We start from the raw sequence: 15,324 nt of genomic DNA, 5'->3' as shown, positions 1-15,324 counted from the left end.
ATCTTTGTTTAAGAAAAATTTTAAATAAATAAATTATTTATTTTTTAAATCAAAATAAAATATTTCATATTCAATAATTTAAAAATAATAGTTTCAAATCATATATTTAAAATAATTTTAATAAAAAAAATATCAGCTGAATTTGAAACTAAATTTTTATATTTAAAAAAAAAAAAGATTCTTACCAACATTTTGTCACTGTAATGAATTCTATTACTAACAGTAAATTTAATTGAATAAAAATTTTATTTTAATTTTTATCTATTGTTTACGCTTTTGCTTGCGTGGCGTGGTCCCTGGCTACCCTGCAATTTTACAGGTGTACGGATGTAGTTGTTCTCCCAGTGGTCCCACAAATGGTCCAATTAAATATGGAGTGACACGTGTTGATAGAACGGAGCAAGCAACAGGGAATGGGCTGTGGTGTCATCATAGAGTTAATTGGCTTCTTGCACTGCCCCTGGGGGACCTTCGGTTCTGGGCTGCTGCTTCACCTTTTTTGGTCAAAAGGCTTGACCCAATTCAGAGCTGAGTTTTTTATAATTTATAATTTTCTTTTAGTTTGGTAAATATGCTAAAAGACAACACTAAAAACAAAGGGTACTGTTACCCTTTTAACTTTGCATTCAAATCATAAAGCTATGAAGTGATCATCCCAAATTAAATAATAAAAAAAAAATATGGTGATTTTTCTATCAGGTTATATCAATTTGGAAGGATGGATAGGATTATTTTATTTACTAATTGTATATGTATATGTATTTTTTTTCTTTTTTAATAAATATTCTTTATCTTTTTATTCAATTAAAAATTATTTAAATGTCAATCATTTAGTAATGCCAATATGCATTAATCATTTTAGAATTAAATAGTGTACATCACCAGTAGTTGTTAATAGGCTTGACCCTAGCCTTGCATAGATATGATGAGGTGACATTTTGTTTTTTTTTTAATTTAATTATTTTTTTTATGAAATTAAAGTGAGGTAAAAGAGGTGAAATCAGAAGAGACAAAAAAGCCAACCAAATTAACCGCCCAAGGCATAGAAAATTTAACTCAAACGTCAATGGCTGTTTGCTCTGTATTATTCATCTCCGTTTGTCTTTTTATTACACCATCCTCCAACAACTGCGCTTGCCTCTTCTTTTCCCTCTCCTAAAGTCTCTCTTTCTCTCTCTCGTTATCTTCTTCTTTGCTAAAACTCAACTCGGAACCACCTTGAGGCAGTTTTCAGTTTTCTCAAACATGGCTTTCGATGGTTTTGTCTCCGACCAAACCAAAGACCTGCAAAACCTTGCTCTAAACGAACCATCATCAGCTTCCGCCTCAGCCGCCGGCGTCGACCACTGGGAAAGAGGCAAACGCAAGGCTGAGATAATGGGACATCCCATGTACGACCAGTTGTTGGAAGCACACGTGGCTTGTCTACGTGTTGCCACACCTGTTGACCAGCTTGCTAAGATCGATGCTCAGTTATCTAGGTCCCAAGAAGTCTTGGCTAAGTACTCTTCAGCCGCTGCTGCCGTTGCTGCTGAGGAAGAACTCGATCACTTCATGGTAACCCTTTTCTCTTCTTGTTTCCTGATTTGGGTTCTTTGTTCTTTTTTCCCAGTTCTTGATTATCTTCCTTATTTGTGTATTTATGATCCATTGGTGATATTGTGTTTTTTTTGTTTTCATTTTCCTTTTGTAGTTTTTTTTTTTTTTTGCTAATTATTTGCATTTAATGAGTGGTTGGATCTTATTACTATGGGTTTTATTTTACAACAGCATGTGACTTTTTTAGGAAAGCGTTTACTCTTCAAGCTAAAGATTTTTGTTCTTTGAGTTGATAGATGCTGCTGCCTGCTGGTGCTCAATAAAGCTTAAGTTTTTATTCTAAACTTTTATTTTATTTGGTTTCCTATTTGGTAATTTAACGGAAGCAAAAGGGTATATGTTATATATATATATATATATATATGAGTTATGGGATGTTTTATGTTGGCAATATTTTATGTGTAAGTTAAAAGACGATGTAAAATGAAAGGCTAATAAGGAGTTTCCTAGTGGACTGGAGGATAGTACTTGAAGGTGTCCTTGTGATGTGAATCAGAATGTGCTTTTGTGGCGAAATTGGAGGAATGATGCTTTTTATCAGTGCCCTAATAATAATATTGGAACTTTTGGAGTGCTTTCAAGAATCATTTGTTCACTGATTGTTGTAATATATATGTCTCCTCCTCGCTTCCGGAATTTGTTCTTGCCTGGAAGGACCAGCTTTCACTTTTCTTATTCCCTGATGTTCTTTCTCAGTAGAATTCTGTTTCCATATTGTATGATCTGGATTCTACATGAGCATCAAGATTGTATATATGCAAGTGGGAACTAGTAACAAATGAAAATCTAGTCATTCAATTTTTTCCATTGATGGTGTGAAGAAAATTTAATTGAATTCATAAATTTCCAATGGTTTGAACTACTTTTTTTCACATATTATTTGGAATTAAGAAATTGTTGTTGGAGATAGCTGGAAGCCTGATCTTGCTTTCAACTCCGGGTGATATTTGGCCTAATTTCTCTATCCAACCTTTTATATTTCGCATTTGGGCTTCTTGATAGCAGATATCCTCTCTATGATACCATCAAGTATTTTTAAGATCAAGCTAAACAAATTAAATCAGTTCAAGTAATATGGAGAAAAAAACAATTGTTTGTAAACAGGCATGAAGAAGTTATCTGATAGTATTAGAAATCTGTTACTTATTCAAAACTATTTTTGTTGCTTGAATTGCACCTTCGTTAGTCTTTATGGTGTTGGACAAGACTTTGGAAGTATAGCGATTTTTTTACCAGCCTGGCAAACTATTTTGTATATAGAAACAAGACTTTGAAAGTATATTGATTTTTTTATCAACCTGTCAAGCTATTTTGTATGTAGAAACAATACTTTGAAAGTTATTCAATTGAGGAACGCAACAGAGGATAATTCGTATGAAATTGTATGTGGAAACTATTTTGTTGTGCTTCAGATGTCACTGGCATGAATAGCAATGCGCTTATCTTGACACCGAGTAAATTCTAGCTTGATTTCCTCAACAGGGGTTCATATTTGTTTTAAGACATATTTGTTTTAAGACTTCTCTTTGGTTAATCGACATATATGATCATTGGATTATATCTCTGGACTTCATGATGCTTAGTACATGGAACCTTGTTTTACTGTGTAATGCGTTTTAAAGTTTGTAAAGCAACATGAATGTTGTAGGTAATTATTCTTTAAAAAGAAAGAAACTTGAAGAGATAATTGTAGAAAGCAGATTACAGGTCTCATCAACCTAGAAACATTCGGAACCATCTTGTGTAATTTTTTGTGAAAGCTTAATAGCCTAAGCAGTTGACATTCCTATTCTAAGGTATTTGGTTTTAGCATAAATTGATAGAAGATATTCTTTCTGCTGAAGTATTTTGAGTTAAACTTTCATTGTCATTGACAGTGTCTCGTCCTGGAAAATATATTGAGCATTCAATTGGTATCTTAATTGTGAATCTGAAATCAGACTTTGTTAGTTGTCAATGAGTTATGATATCTGTCACCATTGTTATTGCATGAAACAATGACTAATGGTGGATTATTGTCCATTTTTGCTAAAAGCAGTTAAGAGTGGTGTCTTTTAAGTCCTGACCTGCCTTTATTGTATACAGTGGGATAAGGGATATGTCAGAATTTCCCTGTCCACTCCTGTTTCACATGGTTGCATACAATAATGTATGTCAATCAACTAAAGTTTTTTTAATTACAAGCTACTGTATTTATTGAATGATATTATTGACTAATTTAAGAGGGTTTATGAGATGGTCTATTACCTTTTTGCATTTTTTAAGCTTTCTGATATAAACATGTTATATGCCATCATTGCCATCTTTTTCATTTCAGTATTCTCTCTTTTTCCCTTTAATGTAGGCAAATTATGTTCTATTGCTTGGTTTATTTAAAGACCAATTGCAGCAACATGTTCGTGTTCATGCAATGGAAGCAGTTATGGCTTGTTGGGATCTTGAGCAATCACTTCAAAGTTTAACAGGTAAATGGTTCCAATGAGCTATATAAGTTCTAGATTGTTAAGCCACCTCTCTCTTGGAGCTGGAAAAAAGTCTCTACAGAAGCCATAGAACTTATCCTTCCCTGTTTATTTTTATTGTCTTGGTATTACTGCATTAACTGTGGATTAAAGTAGCAAAACTTACAGCTAAACTATAAGGCATGAACAGGTGTATCTCCAGGTGAAGGCACTGGTGCAACCATGTCTGATGATGAAGATGAAGTTGTAGATAGTGATACCAGCTTGTTTGATGGAAGTTTTGATGGGATTGACAACATGGGATTTGGCTCTCTCGTCCCAACTGATATTGAGAGATCCTTAATGGAGCGTGTTAGGCAAGAACTGAAGCATGAACTGAAACAGGTATGATTTCCTAAACTCAATAGTAAAATAACTGGTCATATAGACTGCAGCTAAATATGCTTCTGTCTTTTAGGATTACAAGGAGAAAATTGTGGACATTAGAGAGGAAATTCTTCGTAAGAGAAGAGCTGGAAAGCTACCAGGTGACACCACATCCCATTTAAGAGCTTGGTGGCAATCACATTCCAAGTGGCCTTACCCAACTGTGAGTGTGATATATTTCCTCGGAAGCTGTGATCCTCAAAATATGTTATTTTCAACAGTTCTCTGACAAAGTGTCTCTTTTAAATGTTACTTCAGGAGGAAGACAAAGCAAGATTAGTGCAGGAAACAGGATTGCAGTTAAAGCAGATTAATAATTGGTTTATAAACCAGAGAAAAAGGAATTGGCATAGTAACCCCTCTACTTCTCTGAAGAGCAAACGTAAGAGGTAGGCTGTTTATAGGTGTGTATGTTTCTCGATCAAAATAAGCTGTTCTTGAGAACCATTGGCCACCTTTAATTTGGAAAAAGAACACTGAATGTAAATAAAAGAACTCTATAGAAACTTCCATGTTTCGCTCTGTCTACACTGGTGGAAATTCAGCTTCAGACCATGCATTAGAGAGAGGTCATTGCAATGGGGAAATCCAGCTATTTGTTCATAAGGAAAGTCCTCTGCATAGCATTAAGGTAGCATTGATAGATGGTTCTGTAATATTTTTACATCTGTGCACAAGAATGGCTTTAAGTCATAGGTTTTATAATGTAATTATCTACTTTTTCCTATATAAAATAATGTTTCCACCAGTGAAGTGATTTGACTTGTAATGGCTGGCAATAACATGTTGGAAGAGACATGAGGTTTGAGGTGTCTCATTTTCAAGTGGTCAAAATTTTAAAAGGGGCCCTGGACTTTATGTGATAACTTCCATACCTTCTATTTGTGGAATGGTTCCATGGTTCTGTTTGTATGTGCTGTATCAGAAGCTCGCCGCTTATAAATCAGTTTGTCTATCAGAGAAAGGATAATCAAAATCAATAAAATTGTTAAAGGATCTAAACTAGCTGATTGTACTATAGACCTAAACTAAATGCTGTCCTGCTGAATAGAGGACCAATGCCATAAGATCATTGGTTGGAGTTCAAAACCATACCCCATTCCCCCATGCTGCCGCATATCAATAAGCTTGAGAACAGAGAATTCAGGTCCAAGAAACCGGAAATGCAACAATGCAATTCTTTTGTTGACAGGTGATGTAAGATTTCACCATAATTAACCAATAAATTGTATATAAAGACAATTTTCACTTAGAATTATAAGTGCTACACAAACGAGCAAGTATAATTTCTATATAAAAAAAAAAAAAAAGAAAGAAAAAAACTTGGTTCCCTGTGTACATTCATGTCAAGCACATTTACGACCTATTCCTACAACTAACATGCAAAGGAAACAGGAGATGCTAACAGTGAGCAGATTGTCCAAATTCATTTTGGAACTGATGCTTTTGTGCTTTACTGTCGGTTTTGTCCTTTAGGTGGAATTTTTGCAGCCATCAAGCGTAACTCATTCGCGATCTCTGTGAAGTTTGGTCTCTCTGATGGCTCTGATGACCAGCATCTCTCCATCAGTGATCTCCATTCTGGGTCACATGATTCTGGAACTGGGGGACGTAGTGTATTACTCACAATACCACCTGAGCAGAATTCCAGGCAAATGATCCCGTGAGACAAACCTTGATCCATCAAAGCACAAAGAATAGAATTCACGATTACATTCACAAATAATGCAATTACCAATAATAGCCCCATAATGCAAGTCCTTATATGGTTCTTCTCCAGTGAGAAGCTCCCACATCACAATACCAAATGAGAACACATCAACCTAAATTAGAGGAAATATCAAAACAAAAATCTCATCATTAACCATATGTAGGGGAAAAAAAAAGTTCTCATGATTATTTAGTACGGAAGTGAGACGAGGTAAGAAAATAAATTGATAGAGGGCACTAGAAAATGTGCAAATCACAAACCTTCTCTGAGACAAGACTGCTGCTACCATTCAGAAGTTCTGGTGCCATCCATGGAAGTGTTCCACGCACGCCACCTGAGATCAGAGTTTGACATTTCACCTTGGATAGGCCCAAATCACCAACCTGGTACCAAAAATTAGGCGTGAGAACTAAATCCATTGAATGAGTTCAGAATGAAATTGAAATAATCATTAAAAGCAATAAAAGCAATAAAAGCAAGAGAGCCTTCAGGTATCAATTTAAGAGAAAGAATCCATAACGGCAACTTCTTAGAAGGTGTAGTACCATGCAACCATCCATTAGTTGGCATCAGACCTTTTTTTTATTGGGCCAATCAATTGGCATCAGACTTAGCTCACTCCTGCTCTCAACAGTTGATAAAAGGACTAATAATATACCAGAAATCATAGTTTTACATAAGTCAAAATTAACTGGAGTGCACCATGCAATCATCCATAATTTGGCATCAGAATTAGTTCACTCCTTCTCTCAACAGTTGATAAAAGGACTAATAATATAGCAGAAATCATAGTTTTATATAAGTCAAAATTAACTGGAATGCATATTAGCACTCTTTGCACAATCGAAGGGTTAATATTTCCATAACAATCGTTTGAAACTTCACAGTCAACGTCAAAGTCTAATCAATCAGTTTACTCATATTTATAGCCCAACAAGAAAGTTGGAAGGGACCAATTTGTTCAAAGTTTACAAATGACATCTAATGAACCTTTTAAAAGTGAGTAGAACAATTTTATCTTTAATGCTTCATTACCAAATCCATAATAAATTTTCCCTTTATCCTTCATTTTCCCGTTAATTGAGAAGAAAATACAAAGGACTATTTTCAAATATGAGGACCAATACATGGAAACTGATTTGAGTTAACTCGACAAATGCTCAATTCAACCACTAGACGCTAGTCATATCTTACTGATATTTTACAAGTACATAAAAGAGTAGGCATGTCTTGCATGATTAACCTGAAAAGGAATTTGGATTCTAAAATTACCATCCTTATATTAAGAGCAGCAAATCAAAAGCAACCAAACAACAAAGAAGCTAGCGGAAAGGTATGACTGCAAAAGATTATAATTCATTAAACTGTAAGGAAATCATTTCTTTTACATTGATGGAAGTAGTTTTGTCAGCTCACTTTGTTATAGCAATTATTACTTGCATCAAACAGAAACATGAGAACATAACTCCAGATTATTTAAATTATGAAAGGTATTCATGGGTGAAACCTGGGCAAAAAGCATAAGAGAAAGAAGCCCCATAATTTGTAGAAATTGACATGGACGATAAAGACCCAAATTTTCTAGCAAGATGATTTTAATTAATAGACAACTTGTGTTTTCCCTACCATAAACAAAAAACAAGAAAAGGAAACTTACCTTTAAAATAAGTGGATAACCATGAAACAATTAGGGAAAAAGGAAAATAAGGACTAAGAAGATGGCCATATGAAAAGTTCATGTTCAATTATAATGAGATTGTTTTTGAAGCAAGTAGATTTTTCTGTTAGACATAATCCCATACCAATACGGATGTCAATGGGTAGGATATTGATAGAATAGAGCATTTTTCGTTCTGAATTTTTATATTATACACATTCCTATACTCATATCCAATAGATATTTTAAATTTATCTCAATTTTTATTCCCACGAGTATTTAATAGATACAGGTAATCCCCATACCTATAGCTTTAAAAAATTAAAAACTAAATTTTTTTATTTTTATCTTGTATATTTAAATATTTTTTTATAAATATATATATTAATATATTTTTTTAATAAAAATATATTAATTCTAATTAATCTAAAATAATAATTTATATTATTTAATAAAAATTTTATTTGATAAATATATATAAATATATATGTGGGGTACATGTATGGGGTGGTACTATATTCTCTATCCTCATCCACATCCTCATCCCTATACCTAATAAAAAATATTTAAAATCATATTCATCCCAGTTTCATGCCCGTAATATAATACCCATTCTCATCTCCATTAAGATAAAAAAATCGGATTCTCCGTTGGGTATGGATAAAATTGACATCCCTACGTACCAAAAAGTATATATACAACAAAAGGCACATGCTACTATAATGAATAATTAAGGCCCATCCATCCAGATACCTCTTTTTATTAAGGTTTTACAGCAGGTTGAAATTAAAAGGCTACTAATTAAAGATTACTCTTAAAGAGCTCAGGAATGTTCATATAAGAACTTGCTCTGTTCTTATGTTATTAATGACTGTTGTTTTTAAACCAGTTATTAATGACTGTTGTTTTTAAACCAAACATAATTTACAAACATCTGCAATAAAAGCTTCATAAACCTCAATTGTATAGGAATAAGTAATCAAAAGCTTTCTCACCATAGAACTTGCACCAGAATGGGATTGTAAATAATACTCAGGCCTAAGCACTAACCTTGCATATTGGGCGGTGAGGATCTCGAAGATTGACAAGTAAATTGTCACTCTTCAAATCAAAGTGCACTATATTCCTTCCATGCAAATACTCCATTCCAAAGGCCACATCCATGGCAATCAAAAGTCGCTTACGCTTATCAAGATTCCTGGAAATGGCAGGTCGTCCTATAATTGTTTATAACCAGGTAAATGTAATTGAAACACAATCGTAGGAAAGGTCATACAGTATTGCAAACAAAACTAGAACTTTTAGTACCTCTCATTCTTCTGTAAAGCATTTCTTAAAGAACCATTAACCATATACTCTGTCACTGTTGCCACAGAGCCACCAGGACCATCGAGCACAATACCATAGAATGCCACAACATTGGGATGATGCAAGTCAGCAAGCTTAATCGCCTCATTCCAGAAATCATCTATCTGATCATATGCACTTATCACAGTACAAGTTAGCAAGTGAAATTACAAAGTGGAACTAATATGGAGAAAACAGGAGCTTGCAAAGGGAAATGAAAGAGCCAAACCATGCGTTCTTGTTCAGAAGGTTTTCCGGCGAAACATCTATCATTGATTCGTTTAATTGCAACATCGGTACCCCGCCACTTCCCATGATAAACAGTACCAAAGGTGCCAGAACCAAGCTCTCGGAGCTCTTCAAGGTCACTGTTTTTTATAATCTGCCAATTGAACATATAGCTAAATTAACGGGCAATAAAAGCTAATAGTAAAAGCATAAACATCACATAAAAACAATGCTTCCACCTGCAAGCGACCAATGCCAGCTGAAACTCGAAAACCAAAATTTGTTCTTTCTAGCTGTTTGATTTCCTGAGTTAAGAAATAACATGAAAGACAACTCAAGAAATGCATCTGCAGAAGGCAACCACAAAAAAAAAAAAAAAAAAGAAGGCAAGGGGGAAGGGGGAAGGGGGGCAAGGACAATGAGCGTACAGATGGAGAATGAAGAAATCTTAGATTGCACACCTCAAATTGAGCTTTATGCTGCATTTCAATGTCACTAGTTGAAACATCTGTGTCTTGATTGCCTTCATAACCAGATGCGTTGATCTCTGCTGGTATGTCAGGATTGGAAGGGGTAGATGACTCGAAAATAGAAGCAGCTACTCCCTCAGCAATAGCTTGTAGTTCTTTCTTGATGAGTTCCACGGCTGAGCCTTTGGCAGTGAAGGCAACGCAATAAACATTCACACCGCACATAAAAGCGATAAATGCCAACATTTTATAAAAATTAAAATCAAATATCTCACCTTTTGTGGACTGTGTGTGGTCTGAACTGAAATTCTTGTTTAAATGGCTTAATGGCTGGTAAACTTCATCTTCCAATTGGGTATGAGATTCCCCACTAATTACTGCTTGGTTCTCTCCAAAACGGTCTCTGGTAGCTAATCCTTCTCTCTTTGTTTGAATTTTGTTAGGTTTAGGAGGGGGAAAGTGAGTATCTTGCCGTAAATTCCAAGGATCTTGATTACTAAAAACTGAATTGGAGGAATCCAAAACATCTCCACCTCGATTGGATGTTGAAAGGGAAGTTTGGGTGTTAGCATTCAAAGAAGCAGCTTCAGTGCCATTTTGTACAATCTTCTGCTGCATCCATGAAGCATCATGCAATTTTTGTCTTAACTTAACACCAGAAAATGAAGGGTTACCGTATCGAACCTCAACAGAATCCAAACTTTGGGCCCCAACTTTTGGTTGTGCATGTGTTACTACATTACCCAAAATAACCATCTCATTGGGATCTATTGGTTTACTAAAGATATTATCCAAAAGCACCTCTCTCCCTGCTATTTGTGGAGATCTCTTATCCAAGATATCTTCTTTTCTGGTTTTACTACTCTGCTCATTGCTTATCCGAAGAGTCTCCATCATCCCATCAATTGGGATCTGATGGTTATGGTCTACAATATCTTCTCTGGGAACAGCAGGAATCTTGCCATGATAGTCTCTTGAGGCTTCATGCACTGGCTGTTCTGAAGCTCGAATGCCAATTGCCCCAGCATGTTGAACCTCCTGTTTAAACTGGTATTGAGTTGGCAAAACATATGGTGATTGTAACTCACCTGCCAAACCCATCAAACCATGGCTTGCTGGAATCCTAGGATGATCAGAATTATCTGTTCTCGGGGAAGCATTTCTTCCATGTTCATTTTGTGCACCAAGACCTTGAGAGAATCCAACTGCCTCTGAGTGGAGTCCTCCAACATGATAATCAACGTGACCAAGCTGTCGAACCCCAGCTCCTTGTCCAGCAATGCCATCCCCTAATGGTCCAGACACCACCACTCTGTTTAATGATGAAATCCACTTAACATCGTTTGGATGCAGACTATGATAAATTGAATTTGTATTCGCTAAAGGTGTTACACCACTATCTCTTTGGTCCTGTACCAAAGGATCAGAATGTGCATGAGGCAATGCCTTCTGACACATAAAGCAGTCCTCTAGCCTTGGTATCTTCTCAGGAATTGTTACTTGGTGCCGAGGCAATGATCCATCCGAGAAAACAACATGCTCAGTTTGTGGAATATGATGACAGCCATAACTTCTTCCAACCATTGCTGATGGAATCTGGGCCTGATAAACATTGTGGCTCTGATCAGCAGGAAGCTGAACCACCCTCGTTCCAAATGTTTTTTCATCAGGATAATGTTCTAATGGAGTGTTTTGGGTTTGCAACAGTGGCTGAACCACTGCAGGTCTAATACCAACATGGGAAGTCGAGGGAGTCATTGTTATGTGCAAAGCAGGAATGAACTGATGAGGGGTAGCATTATCATGAAACTGCTGTTGGCTGAATACAGAACCAGTATTTCCCACCAACTTAGGATTCGAGAACCCCATTTGAGGCGCAAAATGCACATAATCAGTATGGTTCATAACTTCATGGCGAGGATCAATATATGCAGATGCATAGTGTTGCTGCAAATCATATCCTAATTGCTGCTGTGTTGTAATACGGGGCACCATACTCTCTAATTCAACCTCAGGTTGAGAAGACAATGTTTGCGGAGGACCAGACTTAACCACCGGAATTCCTAAATGAACAGCAGAAGCATCTGCGTAAACAGCAGGATTAGGATCCACAGCCATCATTTTTGGAGCAGTGTCATGAGAAGTAGCTGAATTCCCGCTAGGTGACAACATTTTTGTTGATGGAGGCCCACTAACATCCCCTTGACCGGCACCTATGCTGTCAACAGCTTCAGTCCCACTAAAATCAGAATTCTGTGTTGAAGCCACACTTGCTATGCTCTCCTTCCGCATGATGCCACCAGCACCTTCATCCATAATTCCATTCACTGCCTCAACATATTTCTGCCCATTGTCATGTAAATCCCCAAATTGAGCCATACTGAAAGAATCAAGTTCTGAAGCCGAAAATAAAAATACCCTTAATTTAGCAGACCCATCTGAAGACCTTTCAACCACTTTCTCATACTCATCCATCATGTTATCAAGATCATCCGAGCATAAAATGGACACCAATGCATCAAGATCCTCGTCAGGAAGCTGGTACTTAATAACCACATGTTGCCCATAAGTATCCACCATTTTTTGCACAAACTCATTAAAGCTCACATCTCTCCTAAGACTAATAATCCTTGTCTGCCCCCCAACATATCTCAACATCCCATCACTAGGTCTAGGCAACATCTTCCCCCCAAAACTACACAAAAACTTAACCTTTTTCCCTGACACCAAATCATCCCCACCCTCGTCACTCACCTGATCAGCCCTACTGCCATTACTCGTAAGTCCTGAATTTGGGTTATAACCAAGATCACCTAATAATTTATTACTCGACTGATCACTCTCATTGCCACTATCCCGGTTTTCTATATTGGAACCATGTCCAAAACCTGTTGGCACCATATCATTACTCACCTGATCACTCCCATTCCCACTACTACTATTGTCCAAACTAGAACTATAACCATGCCCAGCTACCAAATCACTACTAACCTGACCCATGGCATTAGCAACCACCATATTTCTTAAATTGGGATTATAACCAAACCCAACAACCGGGTTCATACTTGGATGCCCCATCGGCACCGGCATGTGAGGCCTCCATGCAGGAAGGCCCGGTGCCAAGGGCATCGCATTCCCATACCCTAAACCTACAAAACCGGCATCAGGCACTGTTGCCGGATAAAAAACAGGCATAGAACCAGGACTCCCAGGCTCCCGAGACGGGTTGGGAAAAAACCCTTCAATGTTTCTACCACTGGCATTACTAGCAGTTGCCACCGCAGCCGCAATGCGGGGGTCTTCAGCTACAGTTCTGGCTATATTCAATGGTCTTAGATCTTTTGGTATTGAGTTTTGATCAAATGCCATAATCTATAATACAAGGTTCAGCTAAAATGGGATATCAGCTTAAAGGTGGTGTGAATCAAGTGTAGAAGAGATAAAGCTAGGGTTTTTATTTCTTTCCTTAAAATATACTAGAATTTTCACATACTAGCTCTAAGAAACAGCAATAAACCTTTTATTATATGAAAGGGTCTTTTCTAAAAGCAACAAACAGTGCTAAAAAAATAAAGATTCAAAAAACAAAGACAGAAAAATAAGTACCAGATTCAAGCGGGGCAAAGAGAGAGAGGGAGAGGGAGAGAGAGAGAGAGTTAAGAAGGAAATAGAAGAGACAGAGAGACTGGGTCGATGCTTGCTGGTTCTAGGCCGCCTTTGATTCAGTGCTTTTTTTGCGCTTTCGATGAATCTTTTCTTTCTTTCAAACTCTCTTTTTGTCTCTCTGCTTCTGGTCTTTTGGTTTTATTTTGTTTTGAAAATAAAATTCATCACGGGATTTTTCCTTTTTTTTTTTTTCTTTTCAGGGTGGTGGGGGCTTTAATTTTCTCTAGAAAACTGAAGGGGATTGAGATTGAAAATGGCGTCGACTGCTCTTTAGTATTATTATATTTTCTCAAGTAAGGGAAGAAAGAAATGAGAGAGCACGTGAACGGTTTTATCACTTTCATGCAAAATTTCAGCCAAAACTCTAAACCAAAGGAGTTGTTGTTTTTTTTTTTGGGAAGGATTTTGATGATTTATAGAAATCAAAAAGAGAAGACAGTGACAAGGACACAAGTTCAATCTCTTTATCCAAATTCTTTCTTTCTTCAATTATATATTTTTGCCCATTATCCAAATCCTTTCCTTCCCCATCAAGAAAACAATTTTCTTTTTCATGTTATTGAGATCAAATTTAGCATTTTTTTTTTGGTTTAGTAAAAAATTATATTAAATGAATGCAAATATTACCATTATGAATTTAACATCAAAAAGAAATTCTAACTCATGGGGCTTGAAGATTTTCAAATCGAAAATTAATTATAAAATATGTATTTGATTCTTGATCATATATATATATATATATATTTAAAATTTTTTTTCTTTTTTATTATTTTTAAAATTTTTTTCAGCTCTCTTAAATTGGTAATAAACAGGTAAGACTTTGATATTTTTGTTATTTATCTTTCAAGTTTTTGAAAATTTTCTATAAAATATATAAAATTAAAAGGTAAAAATTAATATATTATATATAATTAATTCAAAACTGAAGAAGAACCATGCATCTTATTACCCAAAAGCATTACATATTTAGAGTATAATTTTTTCAAATTTTTATTTCTTTTATCTAAACATTTTTTTTCTTCCCAAACAGAGTTTAAATGCGATCATTTTTTTTTTTTTGATAAATGATATTTCATTAATCTAAATAAGCAAAAGGCCTGCTAGCAGTCGACAAATCGAAGAATAAACTTTAGCATTTCTTAATATTTTTAAAATACGATCTTTTTTATAAAAAAAAATTTTAAAAAATATACTTTTTAAACAAATAAAAAAATACTTTGGCCAGTGGCTATACCAAAGGAGATGTCGGGCGATCCAAGAACAATTCCAAGTTAGAATAAAGCCATTAATTATGGTGTAGGCAGTTGTTATAGTTTTTTTTTTTTTTTTTTTTTGTTGGTGGATGATTGATAGTTGAAGATTTTTTAAGTATTATTATTTTTTAAACACTTGCTAGTAAAATTTTTCTTAAACATTTTGATTAATTAATTTATTTACATTAATAATAAAAACAATTTATAGTATTCAGATAAATTTTAAATTTGGTAAGCTAAATTAATAAAATAATATATTCTTTAAGATATAATAAAAAATAAAAAAGTTAATTACAAAAATATGACATATATCAATTTTTTAATTTCGTTTGATAAATTAAAAAATTTTATTATTAATATATTAAAAATGAACTTTATTGACAAAATATATAAATAAATCATGAACAAAGAATCCAAACCTAAAAAGCTTGCCTTTGGTGTGGAAAAAGCGTTTAATTATCTGAAAAAATAATGAATAATTTATATGCAAAGCACTTCGAATATA

At 35.1% G+C, this 15,324-nt stretch overlaps 2 protein-coding genes across 4 annotated transcripts; one reads left to right on the top strand and one right to left on the bottom strand.

Annotated features, from left to right (window-relative positions):
* Nucleotides 1-1,063: 1,063 nt before the first annotated feature.
* Nucleotides 1,064-5,235, top strand: LOC111303338 (homeobox protein knotted-1-like 3). The gene is made up of 5 exons (XM_022899519.2): nucleotides 1,064-1,557; nucleotides 3,944-4,064; nucleotides 4,252-4,445; nucleotides 4,519-4,650; nucleotides 4,746-5,235. Exons 1-5 carry the CDS (start codon nucleotides 1,246-1,248, stop codon nucleotides 4,878-4,880), a joined length of 894 nt encoding a protein of 297 aa, XP_022755254.2. The 5' UTR covers nucleotides 1,064-1,245; the 3' UTR covers nucleotides 4,881-5,235.
* A 465-nt stretch (nucleotides 5,236-5,700) lies between these two features.
* On the bottom strand, nucleotides 5,701-13,409 carry LOC111303337 (RAF-like serine/threonine-protein kinase 20). 3 transcript variants are annotated; one of them, XR_016326782.1, is made up of 9 exons: nucleotides 10,176-13,409; nucleotides 9,892-10,082; nucleotides 9,670-9,735; nucleotides 9,432-9,584; nucleotides 9,164-9,327; nucleotides 8,906-9,072; nucleotides 6,459-6,581; nucleotides 6,223-6,310; nucleotides 5,701-6,122 (listed from the first exon to the last, which is right to left on the bottom strand). XR_016326782.1 is itself a non-coding variant. In XM_022899517.2 (9 exons), exons 1-9 carry the CDS (start codon nucleotides 13,267-13,269, stop codon nucleotides 5,941-5,943), a joined length of 4,209 nt encoding a protein of 1,402 aa, XP_022755252.2. In that variant the 5' UTR covers nucleotides 13,270-13,409; the 3' UTR covers nucleotides 5,701-5,940. The 3 variants fall into 3 exon arrangements, 2 of the variants coding, with proteins under 2 accessions (XP_022755252.2, XP_089598377.1); XM_022899517.2 differs by having other exon boundaries at nucleotides 8,906-9,053; XM_089742251.1 differs by lacking the exon at nucleotides 6,223-6,310 and having other exon boundaries at nucleotides 5,701-6,161; nucleotides 8,906-9,053.
* Between the last annotated feature and the right edge of the window lie 1,915 nt (nucleotides 13,410-15,324).

Source organism: Durio zibethinus, chromosome 13, assembly GCF_047325235.1.
Source record: "Durio zibethinus cultivar Kanyao isolate XHJ-2024 chromosome 13, ASM4732523v1, whole genome shotgun sequence".
Taxonomy (NCBI): Eukaryota; Viridiplantae; Streptophyta; class Magnoliopsida; order Malvales; family Malvaceae; genus Durio; species Durio zibethinus.
Note: the sequence above shows the minus strand (reverse complement) of the source record. Positions and strands in the feature narration are given on the sequence as shown.

Coding starts and splice junctions, on each gene's coding strand:
- LOC111303338 (XM_022899519.2), top strand. CDS start 1,246: ATGGCTTTCGATGGTTTTGTCTCCGACCAAACCAAAGACCTGCAAAAC. Junction 4,065..4,251: donor ATCACTTCAAAGTTTAACAG/GTAAATGGTTCC, acceptor AGGCATGAACAG/GTGTATCTCCAGGTGAAGGC. Junction 4,446..4,518: donor TGAAGCATGAACTGAAACAG/GTATGATTTCCT, acceptor TCTGTCTTTTAG/GATTACAAGGAGAAAATTGT.
- LOC111303337 (XM_022899517.2), bottom strand. CDS start 13,269: ATGGCATTTGATCAAAACTCAATACCAAAAGATCTAAGACCATTGAAT. Junction 9,328..9,431: donor CTTCTGAACAAGAACGCATG/GTTTGGCTCTTT, acceptor GCATATGATCAG/ATAGATGATTTCTGGAATGA. Junction 9,054..9,163: donor GCTTTACAGAAGAATGAGAG/GTACTAAAAGTT, acceptor TGCCATTTCCAG/GAATCTTGATAAGCGTAAGC.